Source organism: Oncorhynchus nerka, linkage group LG20 (genome assembly GCF_034236695.1).
Source record: "Oncorhynchus nerka isolate Pitt River linkage group LG20, Oner_Uvic_2.0, whole genome shotgun sequence".
NCBI classification, from domain to species: domain Eukaryota; kingdom Metazoa; phylum Chordata; class Actinopteri; order Salmoniformes; family Salmonidae; genus Oncorhynchus; species Oncorhynchus nerka.
The window spans coordinates 40,697,424-40,718,744 of NC_088415.1; the positions used below are offsets into that span (position 1 = coordinate 40,697,424).

Below are 21,321 nucleotides of genomic sequence, written 5' to 3' on the forward strand. Positions count from 1 at the left end.
TGGCACTTCTGGCGGATCCTGGCCGACTGGCAGATCCTGGCTGACTGGTGCTACTGGCAGATCCTGGCAGACTGGCACTTCTGGCGGATCCTGGCTGACTGGCAGATCCTGGCTGACTGGTGCTACTGGCAGATCCTGGCAGACTGGCACTTCTGGCGGATCCTGGCTGACTGGCACTTCTGGCGGATCCTGGCAGACTGGTGGATCCTGGCTGACTGGTGCTACTGGCAGATCCTGGCCGACTGGCACTTCTGGCGGATCCTGGCTGACTGGCACTTCTGGCGGATCCTGGCAGACTGGTGGATCCTGGCTGACTGGTGCTACTGGCAGATCCTGGCCGACTGGCACTTCTGGCGGATCCTGGCTGACTGGCACTTCTGGCGGATCCTGGCAGACTGGTGGATCCTGGCTGACTGGTGGATCTAACTGATCCTGACAGACTGGCGACGCTGGGCAGACTGGCGGCGCTGGGCAGACTGGCGGCGCTGGGCAGACTGGGAGCACTGGCGGCGCTGGGCAGACTGGAGACTCCGGCAGCGCAGGAGAGGAGAAAGGCTCCGACAGCGCTAAACAGGCGGGAGACTCCGGCAGCGCAGGAGAGGAGACAGGCTCTGGCTGCGCTGAACAGGCGGGAGGCTCCGGCAGCGCAGGAGAGGAGACAGGCTCTGGCTGCGCTGAACAGGCGGGAGGCTCCGGCAGCGCAGGAAAGGAGACAGGCTCCGGCTGCGCTAAACAGGCGGGAGACTCCGGCAGCGCAGGAGAGGAGACAGGCTCTGGCTGCGCTGAACAGTCGAGGCGCACTGAAGGCCTGGTGCGTGGTGCTGGAACTGGTGGTACTGGATCGAGGACACGCACAGGAAGCCTGGTGCGGGGAGCTGCTACCGGAGGACTAGAGTGTGGAGGTGGCACAGGATGGGCTAGACCGTGAAGGCGTACTGGAGATCTTGAGAGCAGTGTTGGCACAGGACGTGTAAGGCTAGGGATGTGCACAGGAGGCCTGGTGCGTGAGGCTGGCACCAACTTCACCAGCCGACTAACACGCACCTCAGGACGAGTATGGAGCGCTAACCCAGGTGCCATCAAATCCCCGACACGTTCCGTCGGTCGAATTCCATGCAAAAAGCACCAACACAGCAACTCCCTCATTTCTCTCTCCTCCAATTTCCCCATTAACTCCTTCACGGTCTCTGTTTCGCTCACCTCCAACACCGGCTCTGGTTTTGGTCTCCTCCTAGGCTCCTCACGATAAACAGGGAGAGTTGGCTCAGGTCTGACTCCTGACTCTGCCACACTCTCCCTGAGCCCCCCCACAATACATTTTTGGGGCCGATTCTCAGGCTTCCATCCACTACGCCGTGCTGCCTCCTCATATCTGCGCCTCTCAGCTTTTGCCACCTCCAGTTCTTCCTTGGGGCGGCGATATTCTCCAGCCTGAGCCCAGGGTCCTTCTCCGTTTAGGATTTCCTCCCATGTCCAGAAATCCTTATAGCGCTTCTCCTCTTTGGGCTGCTCCTGCCTGTTGACACGCTGCTTGGTCCGTTGGTGGTGGGTGATTCTGTAACGGTTTTCTAATGGTGAAGGAGAGTCGGACCAAACTGCAGCATGTAGATTTCGATCCATGTTTAATAAAACAACATAACACGAATCTAAATACAATTACTACAAAAAACAATAAACGTAAAGAAAACCGAAACAGCCTATACTGGTGTAACCTAACCTAGACGGGAACAAGGACACTAAGGACAATCACCCACAATACAACCAAAGAATATGGCTGCCTAAATATGGTTCCCAATCAGAGACAACGATAACCACCTGCCTCTGATTGAGAACCACTCCAGACAGCCATAGACTTTCCTAGAACACCCTACTAAGCTACAATCCCACTAACATACACACCAAAACCCCCAGACAAAACACACCACAATACAAAAACTCCATGCCACACCCTGGCCTGACCCAATACATAAAGATAAACACAAAATACTTAGACCAGGGCGTGACAGGGCCGATCACACTCAAACACAATATTCAAACCAAACACGTACCTCCACTGTCTCCCAAACCAATAGTTCAAAGATCCCGGACGAGCCCCCACTTGTCACGAACCGGCTCAAAGCCCGTAACAAAGGGAGACAACGTGGAGATAAGGAGTAGCAAAATATATATTTATTAACTAAAGCAACTAAGTATAATATACAATGGTGTGTGTAATCAGTAATCAGTAGTGTAAGTGAGTGTTTTGCATGCATGGATGTGATAATGCAGGGTGTTGAAAGGTGCCAAAGCAAACAAACAAAAGGCCACCAAGAACCACAACACAATCTACAAAGGTGTCTGCATGGAGAGAGTCTCCTCCATGAATGTGGAAGAGGTCTATTTATCCTGGGAGACACCTGGCCCAGGTGTTTCCCATGTAGCTGACGACCCTCCCAACTCCGCCCACCGGCATCCTAATAAGGAAACAAGAACAAAGACAGAATACGGCAGACAGAGTGGGAGGGTCGTCACAGGTGGCTGGAGTCTTTGTCCATTTTTTCGGGCCTTCCTCTGACACTGCCTGGTATATAGGTCATGGGTGGCAGGAAGCTTGGCCCCGGTGATTTACTGGGCCGTTCACACTCCCCGCTGTAGTGCCTTGCGGTCGGAGGCCGAGCAGTTGCCATACCAGGCAGTGATGCAACCAGTCAGGATGCTCTCGATGGTGCAGCTGTAGAACCTTTTGAAGATCTGAGAACCCATGCCAAATCGTTTCAGTTTCCTGAGGGGAATAGGCTTTGTCGTGTCCTCTTCACGATTGTCTTAGTGTGTTTCAGGAGCGGGACAAGACACCTTCTTTTTGACTGATATAGGGGCATATTTTTTTTAACCTTTTTTTAACTAGGCAAGTCAGTTAAGAACAAATTATTATTTTCAATGACGGCCTAGGAACGGTGGGTTAACTGCCTGTTCAGGGGCAGAACGACAGATTTGTACCTTGTCAGCTCGGGGGTTTGAACTTGCAACCTTCCGGTTACTAGTCCAACACTCTAGCCACTAGGCTACCCTGCCGCCCCGATATATGTGAGGCCTATCTGGCTTATATAATTATGATGATCATAGTGTATTTTCTTAGTCCAAGTGAAGTGACACAGAATGGTCATAATGCTTCATGACAGTGTCATAAAGTGTATTTTCTTTAAGTTATTTAAAATATGATTAAGAAAAAAAACAAGCAAAAGGAAACTTCTTGGCAGGGAAAAAACTTAATTTTAATGAATGTGGTTGTTGACACTCTTATATAGGTGTCATAACCAGCCACATAAAAGAATGCAATGTATGTCACAACAGGTGAAAATATATGCAGGTGCAAGGTGCTTAACTTGAATTTGACACTCTGAAATCCAAGTACTGGAATACCTTGAAAATCTGATGTTTTGGCAAGACGGTATTTAAAAAGTATAGATAAATGATCAAATATGTTAATATGAAAAAGATTAGAAAAATATATTGGTCTTGCAAATTAATTTCCAGGCAGACTACCAAATTTTATTTCCTCACGTGTTACGCGCTCTGGTTGCCAGGCAATCCTGCTCATTCCATCCACACTGCCACTCAGCCAGGCAGGTACATAACTGACTGATTAGGCGAACATCCCATCGATAGCTAAAATTCCGGGCAGATGTAAATTCCAGCCTGCCTGGTAGGATATTGATGTTTATGAATGGTTTTGCCAGACCCATCCAGGGATGTAGAGGGTAAACGCTGTTCATGCACCTTTTTATTTATGAAATAGCGTTTACGCACCTTTTTTAAAATTTAGTTATCGTTTACCGGCATATTATTGCGTTCCCAGCGTTGATCAATGCTCAAAGGCTTCTTGATATGAGTTCTAATTGCGCTTACATTTGCGAACAAGTGGAGTCATGTATGCTCGTTATATCCTCCTGCTCCTCCACCTTTTGCCTTGTTAGCGGCACATTCACTCTCCACTCTGCCCACGACATAGGCCGAGAGGTGAAACAAACTACCTCAGCCCAGACCTACAGTGGCAGAGAGACGCCGCTCACAGTGGGATTTTTTTAACACCCCTTGACTCTTGCCACCAAAAAAAACCCAACTGTTTTTCGAAGACTTAGTGTACAACTGGTAAATAGGCGTGGATATTTCAGTCTGACAGATTAACTAGATAGGTAGCTCAAGGGCTCTGGCTGATAGCCAGGTAGCTAGCTGGTTAGACGGATTAAGTTAGAATCTAACGTTGAACGGAGCCTGATCTCAACAGGAGCAGTCGACAGAAATGAAGCTAGCTATACTCAAAACATGGACTACCATAAATTATCACAACAAAATACGTTTTCTTTACAGTGAGTAGCGAGACAGAGTGGTGAGTGAAGGCTAAATCAAATTAATCGCGAAAGAGCATTGTTTTGGGTAGGCAAAGAAGTTGACTTGCTTTCTAGTTTGAAGAACATGAAGCTTTTGATGACGTTGACGCTCGCGGCACGTCTGTTTTCTGTAATTTACTACCGTGCATTCTAATTCCAGCGTGTACACGCTTGTTCGCGTTCTGTTTGGCCTTCTGGCTTCAATAAAGGAGATACACAGAGTGGAAACATTTAAGCAAGCAGGGAGAATGGTTAATAGTACAATGGTTCCCGAACTTGGGGTCTGGGACCCATGTGGGGTCCCCTAAAATGTAAATAGGGTTCCGTGAGTTAGAGAATCTTTAATTTGATCAAACACATTAATAGATGGCTTCTCTTCAAATTGATATAGAATACAGCAAATATTAGTGCTGGAAAAAGTACTTAAGTCCTTGAATTTGACTTGTCACTGTCGGTAAGATCCATGTATATGGGTCATAATGTTATTACCATATTATGACCGGTTATGTCAGCTGTTATGACATGGTTATGACCGTACTGGGTGTCAAGTATAGTGTTACCGTAGTTTCAGTGTCCCTTCTGTTCATACTCATTCATGTCATGAGGTCTGTTATGATACACAGTGATTGAAATCATTGAAAACATTTTAGGGGATACTCTGTACACCACTAACTAATTTCTAGCACATGATCTGAACATTTGACTCACCCACCCCAAAAACAATTAACGTCCTACTGACCCAAGCATAGTAATATTGATGTAGTCATGCTCTGGTATTTGAACAAAACAAGATGACAGCAACAGAGTTAGCAAGAGCCCAAACTGAGCTGGGACCACCTGGCCCATAATGCAGTTCATCAAAGTGTTAGGCTAATGCATCATTATACTGTCTCGGCGGAAAACGGGTTCCTCCCCAAACTGTGAGACACAAAACACTGAAAAGGGACAGTTCTGTAACTCAATATGCCAACTCAGTAAAAACAGGGTTGTCCTATGAAAAGATGGTACAGATAGGCTATACGGGGCAATTCCGACTCGAGTTCAGCGTGTGTAAATTAAATGTGATTCTCTTTCTATGCACTTTTCTTTTCTCGTATTCTGACCTTGAACTTAAGCATGAGAATAGCATGCTATTCACCTGCTATTCGTTTGGGGGTGAAGATAAATCAAGGTGTGGCGGTGGTGTGTCTACAGATACACCGTATTCTGACCGTGACTTAATTCCCTCATAATTCCACCCCCTTTATGCGAGAGGAAACCATAAGGTCCAAGCGGTTCCAAGTGGAAAAAGCAGCCCCTTCATTTCTTTCCAACTGTTCATCTGGGTAAGAGGGTGGGCTCTAGAACATCCTATCAGCCAATCAGGGCTGTGTATCTAAATCTCTTCAAATTAGTTTCCTACAGCCAATACGATCAGACTGAGCATTTCAAGGGCCAAAAGAGGCTCAGGGAAATAAATGATAGAACATATGTTTTGGAGTTATTTTCATTAGTCCTTTACGCTTGTAACCGTATGTATACGGGTTGAAAATTGCAGATTTGGGCACTGATAATCAAGATGACAAATATGGGATTTCATGGCACCTTGGTAGTCTATACCTGCAAAATTATCCATAATTATTCGTTTTAAGAGTTTTTACTTTTTTTAATGCACATTGTTTTTATCAACATTTTAGTTTATTTGATAGCTTATCAAGTATAGCACACAGGAATCTGTGTTTTTATCATCAATGTTATATTTGTTAACATATTTTGCTATTTCTCCAACCTTTTCAATCAACTAGCAAATAGTTTAGATTCAAATAATACCAGCCTAGCTAGATCTTTCTAGATCCTCATCTACTGGACCAAAATATTCAGAAATGGCAGCAACCTTCATTCACTACACACACAAGGATTACACAGATAGCAAGTATAGCACAGATTAAAACATCCCTGTGTAAGGGGTTTAAGAACAGCCTCTTTCAATTCAGGCTCTTATGGGAAACATGCAGATGACTAGATGGTAGGAGACTAATTAAGAAACAAAAGTATATTGTGCACATTCGTATTGAGAGCAATACAGCACCGGAGTTGGGTTGGTAATGGACAGCTATTTCTGCAGGCTGACCCTCAGGCAAATGACGTCACCCACTCCAAGTCTATACAGTCCACACAGAGCGCAGTTGATCAACAAACATGTAATGAAACGGTTTCCAGCGTTTTGCACTCTACTATGTCTAGTCTTTAACAAACAATTATCTTTTGTATGAGTTCATCTTAGACAATGAATTTTACATGACCTGTTTCACTGAAGCAAGAGGAGGACTTTTACCAACTAAATGAGGCAGCTCTGCCTGGATATAAATACATTGAAAAGGCACACAAGGCCTCCATCGGACGTAATGGAGGCCATGCTGTTTTATACAGAGACTGCTTTATTTGAAACCTATTGACTGCTGCTGATTTTCAGTCTTTTGAGTGCCTTGCTTTTTAGACAAGCACCTAATTTATGCATACGTTTTCTGAAATATTAACCTCTGCATGCCCCACCTTCTCCAGTGTGATTTTGGGTGACTTTAACATCCATATTGACTCACCAAAGTGATGTATTGCTGCTGATTTCCTCAACTTGCTGGACTGTCTAAACCAGTGGTCACCAAACTACGGCCCGCGGGCCGGATATGGCCCGTCAGCACATTTGGCCCGGCCCTCTGAACAATACCAGAGACGCTATCGAATTTTTTTCCTATTTGGCCTCCAGAAAAAGAATCCTAGGCCCGGCCCTGTCAAAGAGAGAACGGAATAATGGCGAAAAGGTTAGGTAAGAGAACAATTGATTCAGAATCCAGGGTATTTAACCTGCAGTGGACAAACAATTTTTTTTTGTTCAATGCAAAGAAAAGGCTGTTTGTCTCATCTGTCAAGAGACGGTGGCGGTATTCAAAGAATACAATCTTCGCCGACACTATGAATCCCGTCACAAAGACAAGTACGATAGCTTGCAAGGCCAAATACGAGCAGACAAACTCTCAAAGCTAAAAAGTGGACTACTATCTCAGCAGAATACATTTGTACGCCAAGCTCAGCTGAACCAGGCATCCGTTCGGGCCAGCTTTCGGGTTGCTAAACTGATAGCAAGAAGCGGTAAGCCTTTCACTGACGGAGAGTTTGTTAAGAAATGTATGGATGCTGTCGCGGAGGAGGTGTGTCCCGAGAAGAAAGATGTATTTAATGCCGTAAGTCTGTCGGCGAGTACAATCACCAGACGCGTTGAAGAAATCGGGAGTAATGTATATGCCCAGCTGCAGCAGAAGACGAAAGAATTTGACTTTTTTTCATTAGCACTGGATGAGAGCACGGACGTGCAAGACACAGCGCAACTGCTCATTTTTATTCGTGGAGTTAGCGCAAACTTTGAGATATGCGAGCTGGCAGCCCTCCAAAGTCTCAAAGGGACTACAACGGGAGAGGATATTTTTGACAAAGTGTGCCAAACCATGGAGAAGTTGGACCTGGACTGGTCAAAGCTAGCTAGCATCACGACTGACGGGGCTCCTAGCATGGTGGACGAAACTCGCGGTCTAATAGGACGCATGAACCGGGAGTTGGAAAAAAGGGGTCTCACCGCCCCGCTACGAGTCCACTGCCTAATTCACCAGCAAGCACTGTGCTGCAAAGTGTTGAAGTGGGATTCTGTAATGAAGGTTGTGGTGTCGTGCATAAACTTCATCAGAGCAAAGGGACTTAAACACAGGCAGTTCCAAGAATTCCTGTCTGAACTGGAGTCTACGCACGGAGATGTGCTGTACTACACAGAGGTCCGATGGCTGAGCCGGGCAGAGTTTTGAGGCGTTTTTACGAGCTGCTACCCGAAATTAACGCATTTCTTCATTTAAAAGACAAAACGGTCCCAGAGCTGATCGACCCAGAATGGAAATGGCACCTCGCATTTTTAACAGACGTGACAGAAATACTTAACAGCCTTAACTTGCAGCTACAAGGCGAGGGGAAACTCATTTGCGACATGTATTCACACATAAAAGCATTTGAGGTGAAATTAGCGCTGCTTTTGGAACAAGTGAAAAGCGCAACTTCGTCCATCTTCCTGCTACCCAAAACCTGTCGACAGAGAACCCAGCGGTCCCGTTCCCAGCTGAAAAGTGCGTGGAAGCACTGGAAATGCTGAAGGCGGAGTTCGGTGTGCGATTCAGTGAACTACATGTTCATGCAAAAGAAATCCGTCTTTTTCAGAACCCCTTTGTTGCCGACATTGATGAAGCCCAGCCTTCATATCAGTTTGAGTTGGCTGAGTTACAGAACTGTGATGTTCTGAAAGACGCATTCAAGCCCAACAGTCTCATTGACTTCTATGCCGCCCTCCCAAACGACACATATCCAAACATCAAAAAACACGCAATGAAAATGTCCACAGTTTTTGGCAGCACGTATATCTGCGAGAAAACCTTTTCTCGCATGAAACTGCTGAAAACCCCGATGAGATCAAGATTGACAGATGAACATTTGCATCAGTGCTTGAGACTGGCTGTAACTAGAATGGAACCTGATATTCAACTTCTCACCAGCCAGATGCAGGCCCACAGTTCACACTGATGAACATACATAGGTAAGCTCACTTTTCTGACTTGAATGAGTCATTCTGAGCATAAACAAATATAATCATAATAAAATCTACTGGGATAAAATCCATCTTTACAACCATACTGGTAGTGAAATGTATTGTGCTGTGTAGGTGCTGTATCACTTAGTTCAGTTTCTCAACCTGCTTCTTTTGTGGTTTTCACAGGGAAGTTGATGAGAGAGAGCTGCAAACAGCGGTGTCTACAAGCCTACTGGAACCTACAAAAGGATTATAAGGAAGGAACACAAGAACTTTAAGAGACTGCTCATATGTGTCAGAGAGATTCTGCTCTGACAACTGAGCTGAACTTTTATCTGTTAAGATTGTGCATGGCACGACAGAAAGTTAATGTTCCATGGCTTTTTTTTCTATGAAGAACCCAGAGAGAGTTATTTAGTTATTATTTATTTCCTGTTTTTTCTGTGAAGAACTCAGAGAGGGTTATTTAGTTATTATTTATTTCATTAATATTGTTATTATTTGTTTCCTGACTTTTTTTCTGTAAAGAACCTGGAAAGGGTTATTTGGTTATGTGTGGCTTTCTGGAAAACAATAAATTTTTTAAGCTCCCCTACGATCGTCACACTTTTTCTGTTACAAACTGACACCGGCCCCCCATCAGAGAAGGGAAAAGTTATGTGGCCCTCACAGGAAAAAGTTTGGGGACCCCTGGTCTAAACCTTGTGCAACATATTAATGTTACCAACCACAACCGTGGACACACATTAGACGTCATTATTACTGGAGCTGTCCCTGTATCTGACCACAAGGCTGTGACATTATCTCTGATGGCACCCACTCCGCTCCACCGCCCAAAGAGGACCATTAAATTTAAAAAACAACGAATCCCTCTTCCTGGAACACATCCAGCCCACCTTTGAGTCTGACTGCAGTGAGCTGGCACTCAGCGACATGGTCAACCTGTATAACAGCACAAGTACTACCCTGAACATCCTTGCTCCTGAAAAAAATGCTAATTAACCGTCCAATGCTCTTCACCCTGGTTCACTGATGAACTGTGCGGAATAAAGAGTCATGGCCGTAAGCTTGAGAAGCGCTGGTGGAAGGATGGTCTCACTGTCCCATTACTGGCCTACAAAGACCACCAAACAAGCTACTCTGCTGCCCTAAAAGCAGCAGGATCAGTCTTCTACTGCTGCCTTCTACCATGATTGACACAAACAAAACTAACCCCAGAACCCTGTTCTCAACCATCAACCGCCTTCTCAACCCTGCAAACTCATGCCCTCCTGCAGGCTCATCTGAGCAGTGCAATCGCTTCTCAGAGTAAGGTTGACATTAGAACAAACATCATGGCTTCCAAAACGACCTGCACCCCACCTCCTGAGCCCCCAACGCAGTCTGCCCCTCCCCTCAGCAACATAAACCACTATGCAGTCAATCATCTTTAAAATGAAGGTCACCACTTGCTCCCTTGACCCTATCCCTACTCCAAACCTGCTCATCTAGCCTTCTTCAGTTTGACACCACCCTCCTCAACAAGTCCCTGCTGACCGGGGAGATAACATCACTCTTCAAAACCGCTGCAGTCACCCCCTTATTGAAGAAACTCAACCTTGACCATGACATCCTATCCAACTACAGGCCTATCACCAACCTCCCCTTCCTATCAAAAGACTGGAAAAAGTAGTTGCAAACCAGCTTCAATCCTATCTGTCTTCCAATCCGCTGTACAAAGTTTTCCAGTGTCTCTTCTGGCCCTTGCACCGAAACAGCTCTGGTGAAAGTTACCAATTACCTACTGATGGCTGCAGATTCTGGATCAGCTAGCCTTCTGCTCCTCTTAGAACTGCTCTGAATTGGTTATCCTCCTACCGCTCCAATGGGAATTAATACATCACGATTGGAGAGTCCAGATCTGAGATGTTGTCAGTCAGTCCCACAGTGGTCTGTTTTGGGGCCTATTCTGTTCCTTATCTACATGCTCCCTCTCGGCCAAACATCAACTGCCACTGCTACGCTGATGATACCCAAGTATATATTAACACCAAACCGGACACCATCTCAGCCCTAGCAAAATGTAGCAGCTGCATAGATGACATCAGGGCATGGATATAGAGAACTTCCTTCAGCTGAACAGCAGAAATCCCAAAGCTATGCTTATTGGGACACCCAAGCAGGTCCCCAATGCTGCCCTACAGTTGATGGCCAAGACATCCATCTGTCCTTTGTCATCTCTCCAACCTGGGAGTCAAGATTGATACTTCTGTCTTTGATGCCCATATAAAACATCTGCAAAACATAATTTTTCCATCTGAGAAACAATGCCCAGCTCAAACATTTGCCCTCCCAGCCAGATGCAGAGAAACTTGTCCACGTCTTCAACTTCTCCTGGCTTGATTACGGCAACACTCTGTTTGGGGACCCTTCCAGCCAAATCACTTCAGAGGCTACAACTCTGCCAGAGTACTGATCAGGACCAAGAAGTCAGCCCACATCTCCCCGTCCTTGCTGAACTCCACTGGCTACCGGTCAACAATAGGGTTGACTTTAATCTTCCTAGTGTTTATAACCTCAAATGGATTGGGTCCTAAATACATCAGGGACCATATTTCTATCAATGTTAGAAGGGAGTTTCTCGAGCAACTCCCTACTTATTCAATTCCCCAAGACACATCTCCGTACTATGGGGGACCGAGCCTTCTGCTCCCTTGCCCCTCGCCTATGGAATGTTCTCCCTGATCATCTGAGAGCCGCTCCATCAATCAGAACTTTTAAGGGCCCTTAAAACACATTTCTACAGACTCTTTCCTATAGTCCTAATCTGGAAAGTCCCTTTAGGATGTATTGCTATTTCCTGCCTTGATTCTAAATGTATAATGTTTTATATTGTAATTTCATTTTTATTGTTTACTATGTTGAGCTTTGAGAACACTACTGAATATATCATTATAAATGCCTAAATTGGAACGCAGTGCATGTACAGTAACATGCTATACATGATGTCAGAGGTCTGGCTCTGCGCTGTATGGGCTTTGACTGAAAGCTGTTCTGAATTTGAGCACCTTGTGCGACAGTAAGTCGCCCCCATCACTCCTGCTAATTGGGCAACTTTTGAAAATGTTTTGTTGTCTGAGGGAAATGCTGTAAATTTAAGAGGATTATGTATTTTGAAAGATGAGACGTTGAGGATTATAGTAAATACCACTTTGATGTCGTACAAGCAAGCCTTACACCCGTGAGTCCAACTGGAAACTTCACATTTCCATATCATAGACAAGATGGCGCCGATAGACGTGGTCACCTGATTCCTAGCTCCTAAGAAACTTTGGAGTATTTTTTACATATTTTTTATTACTGCAAAGTTGGAGCTAGGAAGACAAGCATTTTGCTGCACCTGCAAAAATATCTGCTAAATATGTGTATGCGACCAATACAATTTTAGTTGATTTCATAAAGCTTATGTCATATACAGTGTCAATGTTTATGATCACTTTGTTTGATGTACTGTATGGGGGCTTTAAAGACTCGTGATTGTTTAATTGAATGTGTTTAAGCTTTATGAAACTCTTTGCATGTAGGCCTATCTGATAGTCTTGCATTAAAATATGGTGCATCTATAACAGGGCTGGGCAACTGGTGCCTCCCCCCCCAAATATATATTTGTACTTTTTTTGAAACTCTGTCGTGTTCTCAACTTGCTGTTGAGTTAGAGTAGTAGAATACACAAGGTGAAATTTTGAAATGTGTTTTTTCTGTTTTAGTGTCAGTCACTGAAAGTCACTCAATTAGCCCATGTCAGCAATTTCTTTTTAGATTGGGAAGTTGGTCTAGCCAGCTATCTAAACCAGGGGTATTCAACCTATTGCTCAAGGACCCCGCCCAGAGAATCCGGTGACCCAGGGACCCCCATATCCACTGAATTATAATGGCAAGGACAAGTAATCAACATTTTAAAATGAATTGATTTGGTAGATTGATTTTCATTATTTTGACCTCCCCACATAATTGGATGAAGTATAAACTCTAACAGCCAATTAGCTAGAAAGTTAACTCCAAACTAGGGCCCTGACAATAATAGAATTTTGGGTAACGATTAATTGGCATTCAAATGGGCACAGTTGTCATAATTGTCATTTTTTGTTAATGTTTTGTGCTTGTAATGCCACTTTGAAAGACATACAGTGCCTTTGGAAAGTATTCGGACCCCTTGACCTTTTCCACATTTTGTTACCTTACAGCCTTATTCTAAAATTGATTAAATACTTTTTCCCCCTCATCCATCTACACACAATACCCAATAATGACAGGTTTTTAGAAATGTTTGCTAATTTATGAAATGACGTGACAAGCTTGGCACACCTGTAATTTGGGGAGTTTCTTTCATCTACAGATCCTCTCAAGCTCTATCAGGTTGGATGTGGATTGTTGCTACACAGCTATTTTCAGGTCTCTCCAGAGATGTTCGATGGGGTTCAAGTCCGGGGTCAAGCTGGGCCACTCAAGGAAATTCAGAGACTTGTCATGAAGACACTTGTCATGGCTGTGTGCTTAGGTTTGTTGTCCTGTTGGAAGGTGAACCTTCGACCCAGTCTGAGGTCCTGAGATCCTTTCATCAAGGATTTATCTGTACTTTGCTCCATTCATCTTTTGCTCGATCCTGACTAGTCTCCCAGTCCCTGCCGCTGAAAAACGTCCCCACTGCATGATGCTGTCACCACCATGTCACCACCATGCTTCACTTTAGGTATGGTGCCAGGTTTCTTCCAAAGGTAACGCTTGGCATTCAGGCCAAAGAGTTCAATCTTGGTTTCATCAGACCAGATGATATCATTTATCATGGTCTAAATAGTCTTTAGGTGCCTTTTGGCAAACTCCAAGTGGCTGTCATGTGCCTTTTACTGAGGAGTGACTGCCATCTGGCCACTAACAAAGGCCTGATTTGGTGCTGCGGAGATGGTTGTCCATATGGAAGTTTCTCCCATCTCCACAGAGGAACTCTGGAGTTCTGTCAGAGTGACCACCGGGTTCTTGGTCCCCTCCCTGTCCAAGGCCTTTCTCCCCCGATTGCTCAGTTTGCCCGGGCGGCCAGCCCTAGGAAGAGTCTTGGTGGTTCCAATCTTCTTCCTTTTAAGGAGGATGGAGGCCACTGTGTTGTTGGGGACCTTCAATGCTGCAGAAATGTTTTGGTTCCCTTCCCTAGATCTGTGCCTCGACACAATCCCGTCTCGGAGCTCTACGGACAATTCCTTCGACATCATGGCTTGGTTTTTTGCTCTGACATGCACTGTCAATTGTGGGACCTTTATATAGACTGGGTGTGTTCCTTTCCAAATCATGTCCTTTCAATTGAATTTAGCACAGATGGACTCCAATCAAGTTGTATAAACATCTTTACCACAGTATAAACAACATATAAACAACATTTACCTTACCACAGGTGGACTGGAAACAGGATGCCCTTGAGCGGAATTTCGAGTCCCATAGCAAAGGGTCTGAATACATATGTATTTTCAATACATTCGCAAAAATTTCTAAGAACCTGTTTCCAGAAACAGGTTTTTAGATTTTTTTGCAATTAAAATAAATAAATAATATATATATATATATATATATTTTTTTTTTTTTAGAGTAAGGCTGTAACATAACTGGAAAAAGGGAAGGGATCTGAATAGTTTCCGAAGGCACTGTACCTAATGAATACAACTACGACATACAGTACTTAATACAACACAGCTTTGGTGACACCTCTGTCTCAAATAATGGTTTAGAAATGTTAGAAATTAAGCTTCTCCCAACCGTGCCGTTCTGCTTGTAAAATAATGTGAAAATGGAAAAACTGCTTTTGGTTAAGTGTTTCTACTTGAATATAACATTGAATCCCCCTTCTCCTAAAACTGAAATATATTAAAACAATTATGACTATTATTATATGTCTGAGTGAAAGTGTTTCTTTGTTATTTCTCTTCAGCTATCAAGGGAACTCTGATGAGGTTGGCTGCTATGTGGCTCCCCGTCCCTTATCAAAGGGAAACTGCTACTTTGAGGTAAGTGTTAACACCCGTTTTATTTTCACCAATGATTAGTATCCTTAGATGATGATAGCCTTATCTTTTGAAATGTGAGTGCCTTGCACGCTTCTAAGCAGTTATTATTTTCAATTGTACAATGGGTGGGTCTAATGCTAATAGGGGCAGCAGGTAGCCTAGTGGTTAGAGCATTGGGCCAGGCCAGTAACCGAAAGGTTGCTAGATCGAATCCCTGAGCTGACAAGGTAAACTTGTCATTCTGCCCCTGAACAAGGCAGTTAACCCACTGTTCCTAGGCCATCCTTGTAAATAAGAATTTGTTCTTAACTGACTTGCCTAGTTAAATAAAATACTAAAATCCTGAATGCTGATTGGTTAAAATCGGATTCCAGCCGCTGTCTATTCCACAAGTTATCAACGGCTAAAGCTATGACGTTAAAATGCCTATTTACTCTGTTCCATTTGACTGTGCAATCGACTGTCTCATCAGTCCAGCCAGGCAATTTATAAACTTGATCTCCACTATAAAAAACATCTAAACATTATCCAAACCTAATTGAGATGGTTCGGGATGAGTTGGAGCACAGAGTGAAGGGAAAGCAGCCAACAATTGTAGAGCATATGTGGGAACTCCTTCAGGTGAAGTTGGTTTAGAGAATGCCAAGCATGTGCAAAGGTGTCATCAAGGCAAAGGGTGGCTACTTTGAAGAATCTCAAATGTAAAATATATTTTGAGTTGTTTAACACCTTTTGGGTTACTACATGATTCCATATGTTATTTCATAGTTTTCGTGTCTTCACTATTATTCTACAATGTATAAATAAATAAAAACCCTGCAATGAGTAGGTGTGTCCAAACTTTTGACTGGTGCTGTATGTATGGCAATAGAACAAATGACTGTCCATATATACAGAACAAAAAGACTCAATGACTGTCAACCGAACCGATAGAACGAACGACCTGCCAGCTTGGGTAGCAACCCTAGATTTGTGCCGGGAGTATGTCTTGTGGAAGGATGAAATAGTATGAATAAATTCATCAAAATATATATTTTTTTCATGAAAATATGTATATCATTATTTGAAAATGTTGGTAACCCGTTGTATAAACGTGATAATGCCCTCGAAGCCGGTGTTTGGAGGATACACTACCGTTCAAAAGTTTTTTGTTTTTGAAAGAAAAACACTTTGTCAATTTAAAATAACATCAAATTGATCAGAAATACAATGTAGACTTTGTTAATGTTGTAAATGACTATTGCTGGAAACAGCTGATAAAAAAAAAAAAATGTTTTATGGAATATCCACATAGGCGTACAGGGGCCCATTTATCAGCAACCATCACTCCTGTGTTCCAATGGCAAGTTGTGTTTGCTAATCCAAGTTTATAATTTTAAAAGGCTAATTGATCATTAGAAACCCTTTTGCAATTATGTTAGCACAGCTGAAAACGGTTGTTCTGATAAGAAGCAATAAAACTGACCTTCTTTAGACTTGTTGAATATCTGGAGCATCAGCATTTGTGGGTTCGAATAGAGGCTCAAAATGGCCAGAAACAAAGGACTTTCTTCTGAAACTCGTCAGTCTATTCTTGTTCTGAGAAATGAAGGCTATTCCATGTGAAAAATTGCCAAGAAACTGAAGATCTGGTACAACCTTGTGTACTACTCCCTTCACAGAACAGCAAAAACCGGCTCTAACCAGAATAGAAAGATGAGTGGGAGGGCCCGGTGCACAACTGAGCAAGAGGACAAGTATATTAGAGTGTCTAGTTTGAGAAAAAGACCACTCACAAGTCCTCAACTGGCAGCTTCATTAAAAAGTACCCGCAAAACACCAGTCTGAACGTCAACAGTAAAGAGGCGACTTGCTTGCCTTTTAGACAGAGTTGCAAAGAAAAATCCATATCTCGGACTGACTAATAAAAATACATTATTAAGATGTGCAAAAGAACACAGACACTGGACAGAGTACTCTGCCTAGAAGGCCAGCATCCAGGAGTCGCCTCTTTCACAGCTTGTCTCCACGACTCCACAGCAAGTTGATAGTGGCTCTAGTTATCCAAATTTCCCAGATTTTTTCCCCTTCAAATTCAAGCAAATATGCGATCAAATCCAAATCCAGCCTTGAGGTATAGATTAAGAATAAAGGGTTTATAAGTAGTTGATAATTGTTTAAATGCTAGGCCTACTTACTGTATAACCCCTTTACAAATCCTTTTAAGTATGTAACATATTACCATACCAAACTTAGGTTGTAAACTTAGCCTAATATGAGAATATTATAACAGTGCAGTGTAATTTTATGCAGAAAGCTTTTCTTAGTAGCGTCAGTGCTGACATGTTGAAAGTGATGTTCCTCATGCTCCTGACCTACATGAGATGTGTATGTGCGCAAGCTAGAGGCCATTTTCCAAGCAAGATACCAGAGTTTCTCAGAACCGGATCCCTTTTTATCAAAGAAAAGGGTAACCAAAATCATTCTCAAATGCTAGTCACAGTTGGAGTCTGATGGCTATCTGCAAGTTAGATTAAATGAGTTTGACATTTACAGTTAGAAGTTGAGAAGTGATCTTTAAAGACCTCCACATCCATACTTTATGTGATCCGGTTCTCAATTCTCATTCGGCGTGACGCACATCCTGTGAAATTCCCCCAGATATTGAAAGTTTGGGGGCATTCTTTCCCATAGAGGTCATTTGCCTTTCAGAGTATGCGTCACTAGTATCCTCATGTTTCCTCATTATGCTTTCACAAGGAAATAATTTCACCTTCGTCAGACACTGCCCCTGTGCACTCAAATCTAGGCCTATCTGTCTTCTGTGAATCCAGCAGAAGAACATCTGGGATTTGTGGCATTTCACTTATTTCAACATTTTATTTGAATTCCATTTCAATCCATTCAAAGTCCATTCCAATTTCATCAGCCTATCTAAGCCCAGCTGCGTCTGTGAATCTTTCATTCAGACATTTATAAGCTTTTAAGTACCTTCTACTAATGTATTTGAACCTGTCAAGTGTCAAGTGCAGTACAGCCAGTAATGTAAAAGCCTAGAGATTGAACTGAACTGATCAAAAAGTTTCCTCGAATGAGTGCGGAGGAGAACAGGTGAGTGAGACCTGGACTTTCACTCAAAAACCCAAGGAGTTCAGTTTCAGACTGTGAATAATCACGTGGGATCCAGCCCAGAATCTGGGTTCAAATAGTGTTTTCTTTCAAAAACTTAATGTGATTGAGCTTGCTAAATTGCCGGATATGCAGAATTTGCACTTTTAGGACTATCCCATTGGTTCCTCTGCCACTCTTCCTGGGTTCCAAGCACATTAAGGCACATCACACAAAAAATATACCAACCACAAAAAATATACATCATACAACATCATTACACCACAACATTTCTACAACACAAAGTGTATAATAACTAGAGGTCTACCGATTTAATCGGAATGGCCGATTAATTAGGGCCGATTTCAAGTTTTCATAACAATCGGAAATCGGTATTTTTGGGCGCCAAATATATATATATATTTTTTGTATGTATTTTTTTGTAAAATTAATTTTAAAATTGTATTTATTTTTTTGTACTTTTTATTTATCTAGGCAAGTCAGTTAAGAACAATTTCTTATTTTCAATGACGGCCTAGGAACGGTGGGTTAACTTCCTTGTTCAGGGGCAGAACGACAGATTTTCACCTTGTCAGCTCGGGGGATCCAATCTTGCAACCTTACGGTTAACTAGTCCAACGCTCTAACCACCTGCCTCACGAGGAGGCTGCCTGTTACGCAAATGCAGTAAGCCAAGGTAAGTTGCTAGCTAGCATTAAACTTATCTTATAAAAAACAATCAATCATAATCACTAGTTATAACTACACATGGTTGACGATATTACTAGATATTATCTAGCGTGTCCTGCATTGCATATAATCTGACTGAGCATACAAGTATCTAAGTATCTGACTGAGTGGTGGTAGGCAGAAGCAGGCGCGTAAACATGAATTCAAACAGCACTTTTGTGCATTTTGCCAGCAGCTCTTCGTTGTGCGTCAAGCATTGCGTTGTTTATGACTTCAAGCCTATCAACTCCCAAGATGAGGCTGGTGTAACCAAAGTGAAATGGCTAGCTAGTTAGCGTGCGCTAATAGCATTTCAAACGTCACTCGCTCTTAGCCTTCTAGTAGTTGTTCCCCTTGCTCTGCATGGGTAACGCTGCTTTGAGGGTGGCTGTTGTCGACGTGTTCCTGGTTCGAGCCCAGGGAGGAGCGAGGAGAGGGACGGAAGCTATACTGTAACACTGGCAATACTAAAGTGCCTATAAGAACATCCAATAATCAAAGGTTAATGAAATACAAATGGTATAGAGGGAAATAGTCATATAATTCCTATAATAACTACAACCTAAAACTTCTTACCTGGGAATATTGAAGACTCATGTTAAATGGAACCACCAGCTTTCATATGTTCTCATGTTCTGAGCAAGGAACTGAAACGTTAGCTTTCTTACATAGCACATATTGCACTTTTACTTTCTTCTCCAACACTTTGTTTTTGCATTATTTAAACCAAATTGTACATGTTTCATTATTTATTTGAGGCTAAATTGATTTTATCGATGTATTATATTAAGTTAAAAATAAGTGTTCATTCAGTATTGTTGTAATTGTCATTAATACAAATAAATAAATAAATATTGGCCGATTTTAATCGGTATCGTCTGTTTTTGGTCCTCCAATAATCTGTATCGGCGTTGAAAAATCATAATCGGTCGACCTCTAATAATAATGCCATAAAACAATATTAATGTGTGTGTGTGTGTGCCTGTGTCTCTTTACTGTCTGTGTTATTCCATAAGGTGTAGTTTTCTGTTCTTTAGATTTGATTTTACTGCTCGCAAGAGTTACTTGATGTGGAATATAGTTCCATGAAGTCATGGCTCTGTGCAGTAGTGTGTGTTTCCCGGAGTCTCTTCTGGATATGGGGAGTGTCCTGGGGCAAGAGACCCCTGGTGACATGTCTTGTGGGGTATGCATGGGTCTCTGAGCTTTGTGCTAGTCGTTTGAACAGACAGCTTGGTGCTTTCAACATGTTAAAACCCCTCACAAAGACAAGTATTGATGCAGTCAATCTCTCTTCTACTTTGAGCCAGGAGAGATTGACATGTATGTCATTGATGTTAGCTCTCTGGGTATATTTAAGAGTCAGCTGTGCTGCTCTGTTCTGGGCCAACTGTAATTTGCCTATGTCTCTCTTGGTGGCACTTGACCATTTGACTGGGGAGTAGTCCTGGTGTGAACAAAACTAGGGCCTGTAGGACTTGTTTTGCTGAGCAATGTCAAGAAAGCAGAGAAGCGCTTTATTACAAACAGACCTCTCCCCATCTTAGCTACTGTTGCATCAATATGTTTTGACCATGCCAGTTTACAATCCAGGGTTATTCAAAGCAGTTTAGTCTCCCTAAGTTTCTCAATTTTCACATTCATTTCAAGATTTAGTTGAATGGTTTGTCCCAAATAAAATGTATTTTGTTTTTGAAATATTTAGTACTATCTTATTACTTTCCACCCATTCTAAAACGGACTGCAGTTCTTTGGGTATTGCAGTGATTTAACTTGCTGTGGTAGCTGATGTGTATACTGTTTAGTCATCAGCATACATATACACACAGGCTTTACTCAGTAACAGTGGCAGGTCATTAGTAAAGATTGAAAAAAGTAAGGGGCCTAGACAACTGCCCTGGGGAATGCCCGACTCTACCTGGATTATGTTGGAGAGGCTTCCATTAAAGAACACCTTCTGTGTTCTGTTAAATAGGGAACTCTCAATTGACAATAAAGCATTTTTCCAGCAGCCTATTATGATCAATAATGTCAAAAGCTGCACTGAAGTCTGAAAAAACAACTCCTACTAGCTTCTCATACATTTCTTTCAGCCAATCATCAGTCATTTGTGTAAGTGCTGTACATATTGAGTGCCCCTCCCTGCTTTGCTATTCTTCTGTAGTGGAATGACTTTTGCTTCCTTCCATGCCTGAGGGCACTTACTGTTCTGTAGGCTTAGATTAAAGAGATGGCAAATAGGAGTGGCAATATAGTCCGCTATCATTCTCAGTAAATTTCCATCCAGCCCCAGATGGCTTGTCATTGTTGATTGACAACAATCATTTTTTCAATGCTTACACACTTGCTTAATGGATTTTTTAAATTTTAAATTTTTTTTTTTTTTTTACAATGCTTGTCTTTCATAATTTGATGAGTTATGAATGGCTGTGTAGGTTCAGAGTTTGTTGTTGGCATTGCCTAAGTTTGCTAATCTTGCAAATGAAAGTAGATGGCAATATCAGTTGGT

General features: G+C 42.8%; 1 protein-coding gene across 3 annotated transcripts in view; it reads left to right on the plus strand.

The window, feature by feature from the left end:
* Positions 1-21,321, plus strand: part of spryd3 (SPRY domain containing 3) — a 104,877-nt gene that overhangs the window by 11,971 nt on the left and 71,585 nt on the right. For all 3 annotated transcript variants that reach the window (XM_029622580.2, XM_029622582.2, XM_029622581.2), the window contains exon 3: positions 14,921-14,996. In XM_029622580.2, the coding sequence (XP_029478440.1) occupies positions 14,921-14,996 (76 nt within the window). The remainder of the gene's footprint in view (positions 1-14,920; positions 14,997-21,321) is intronic.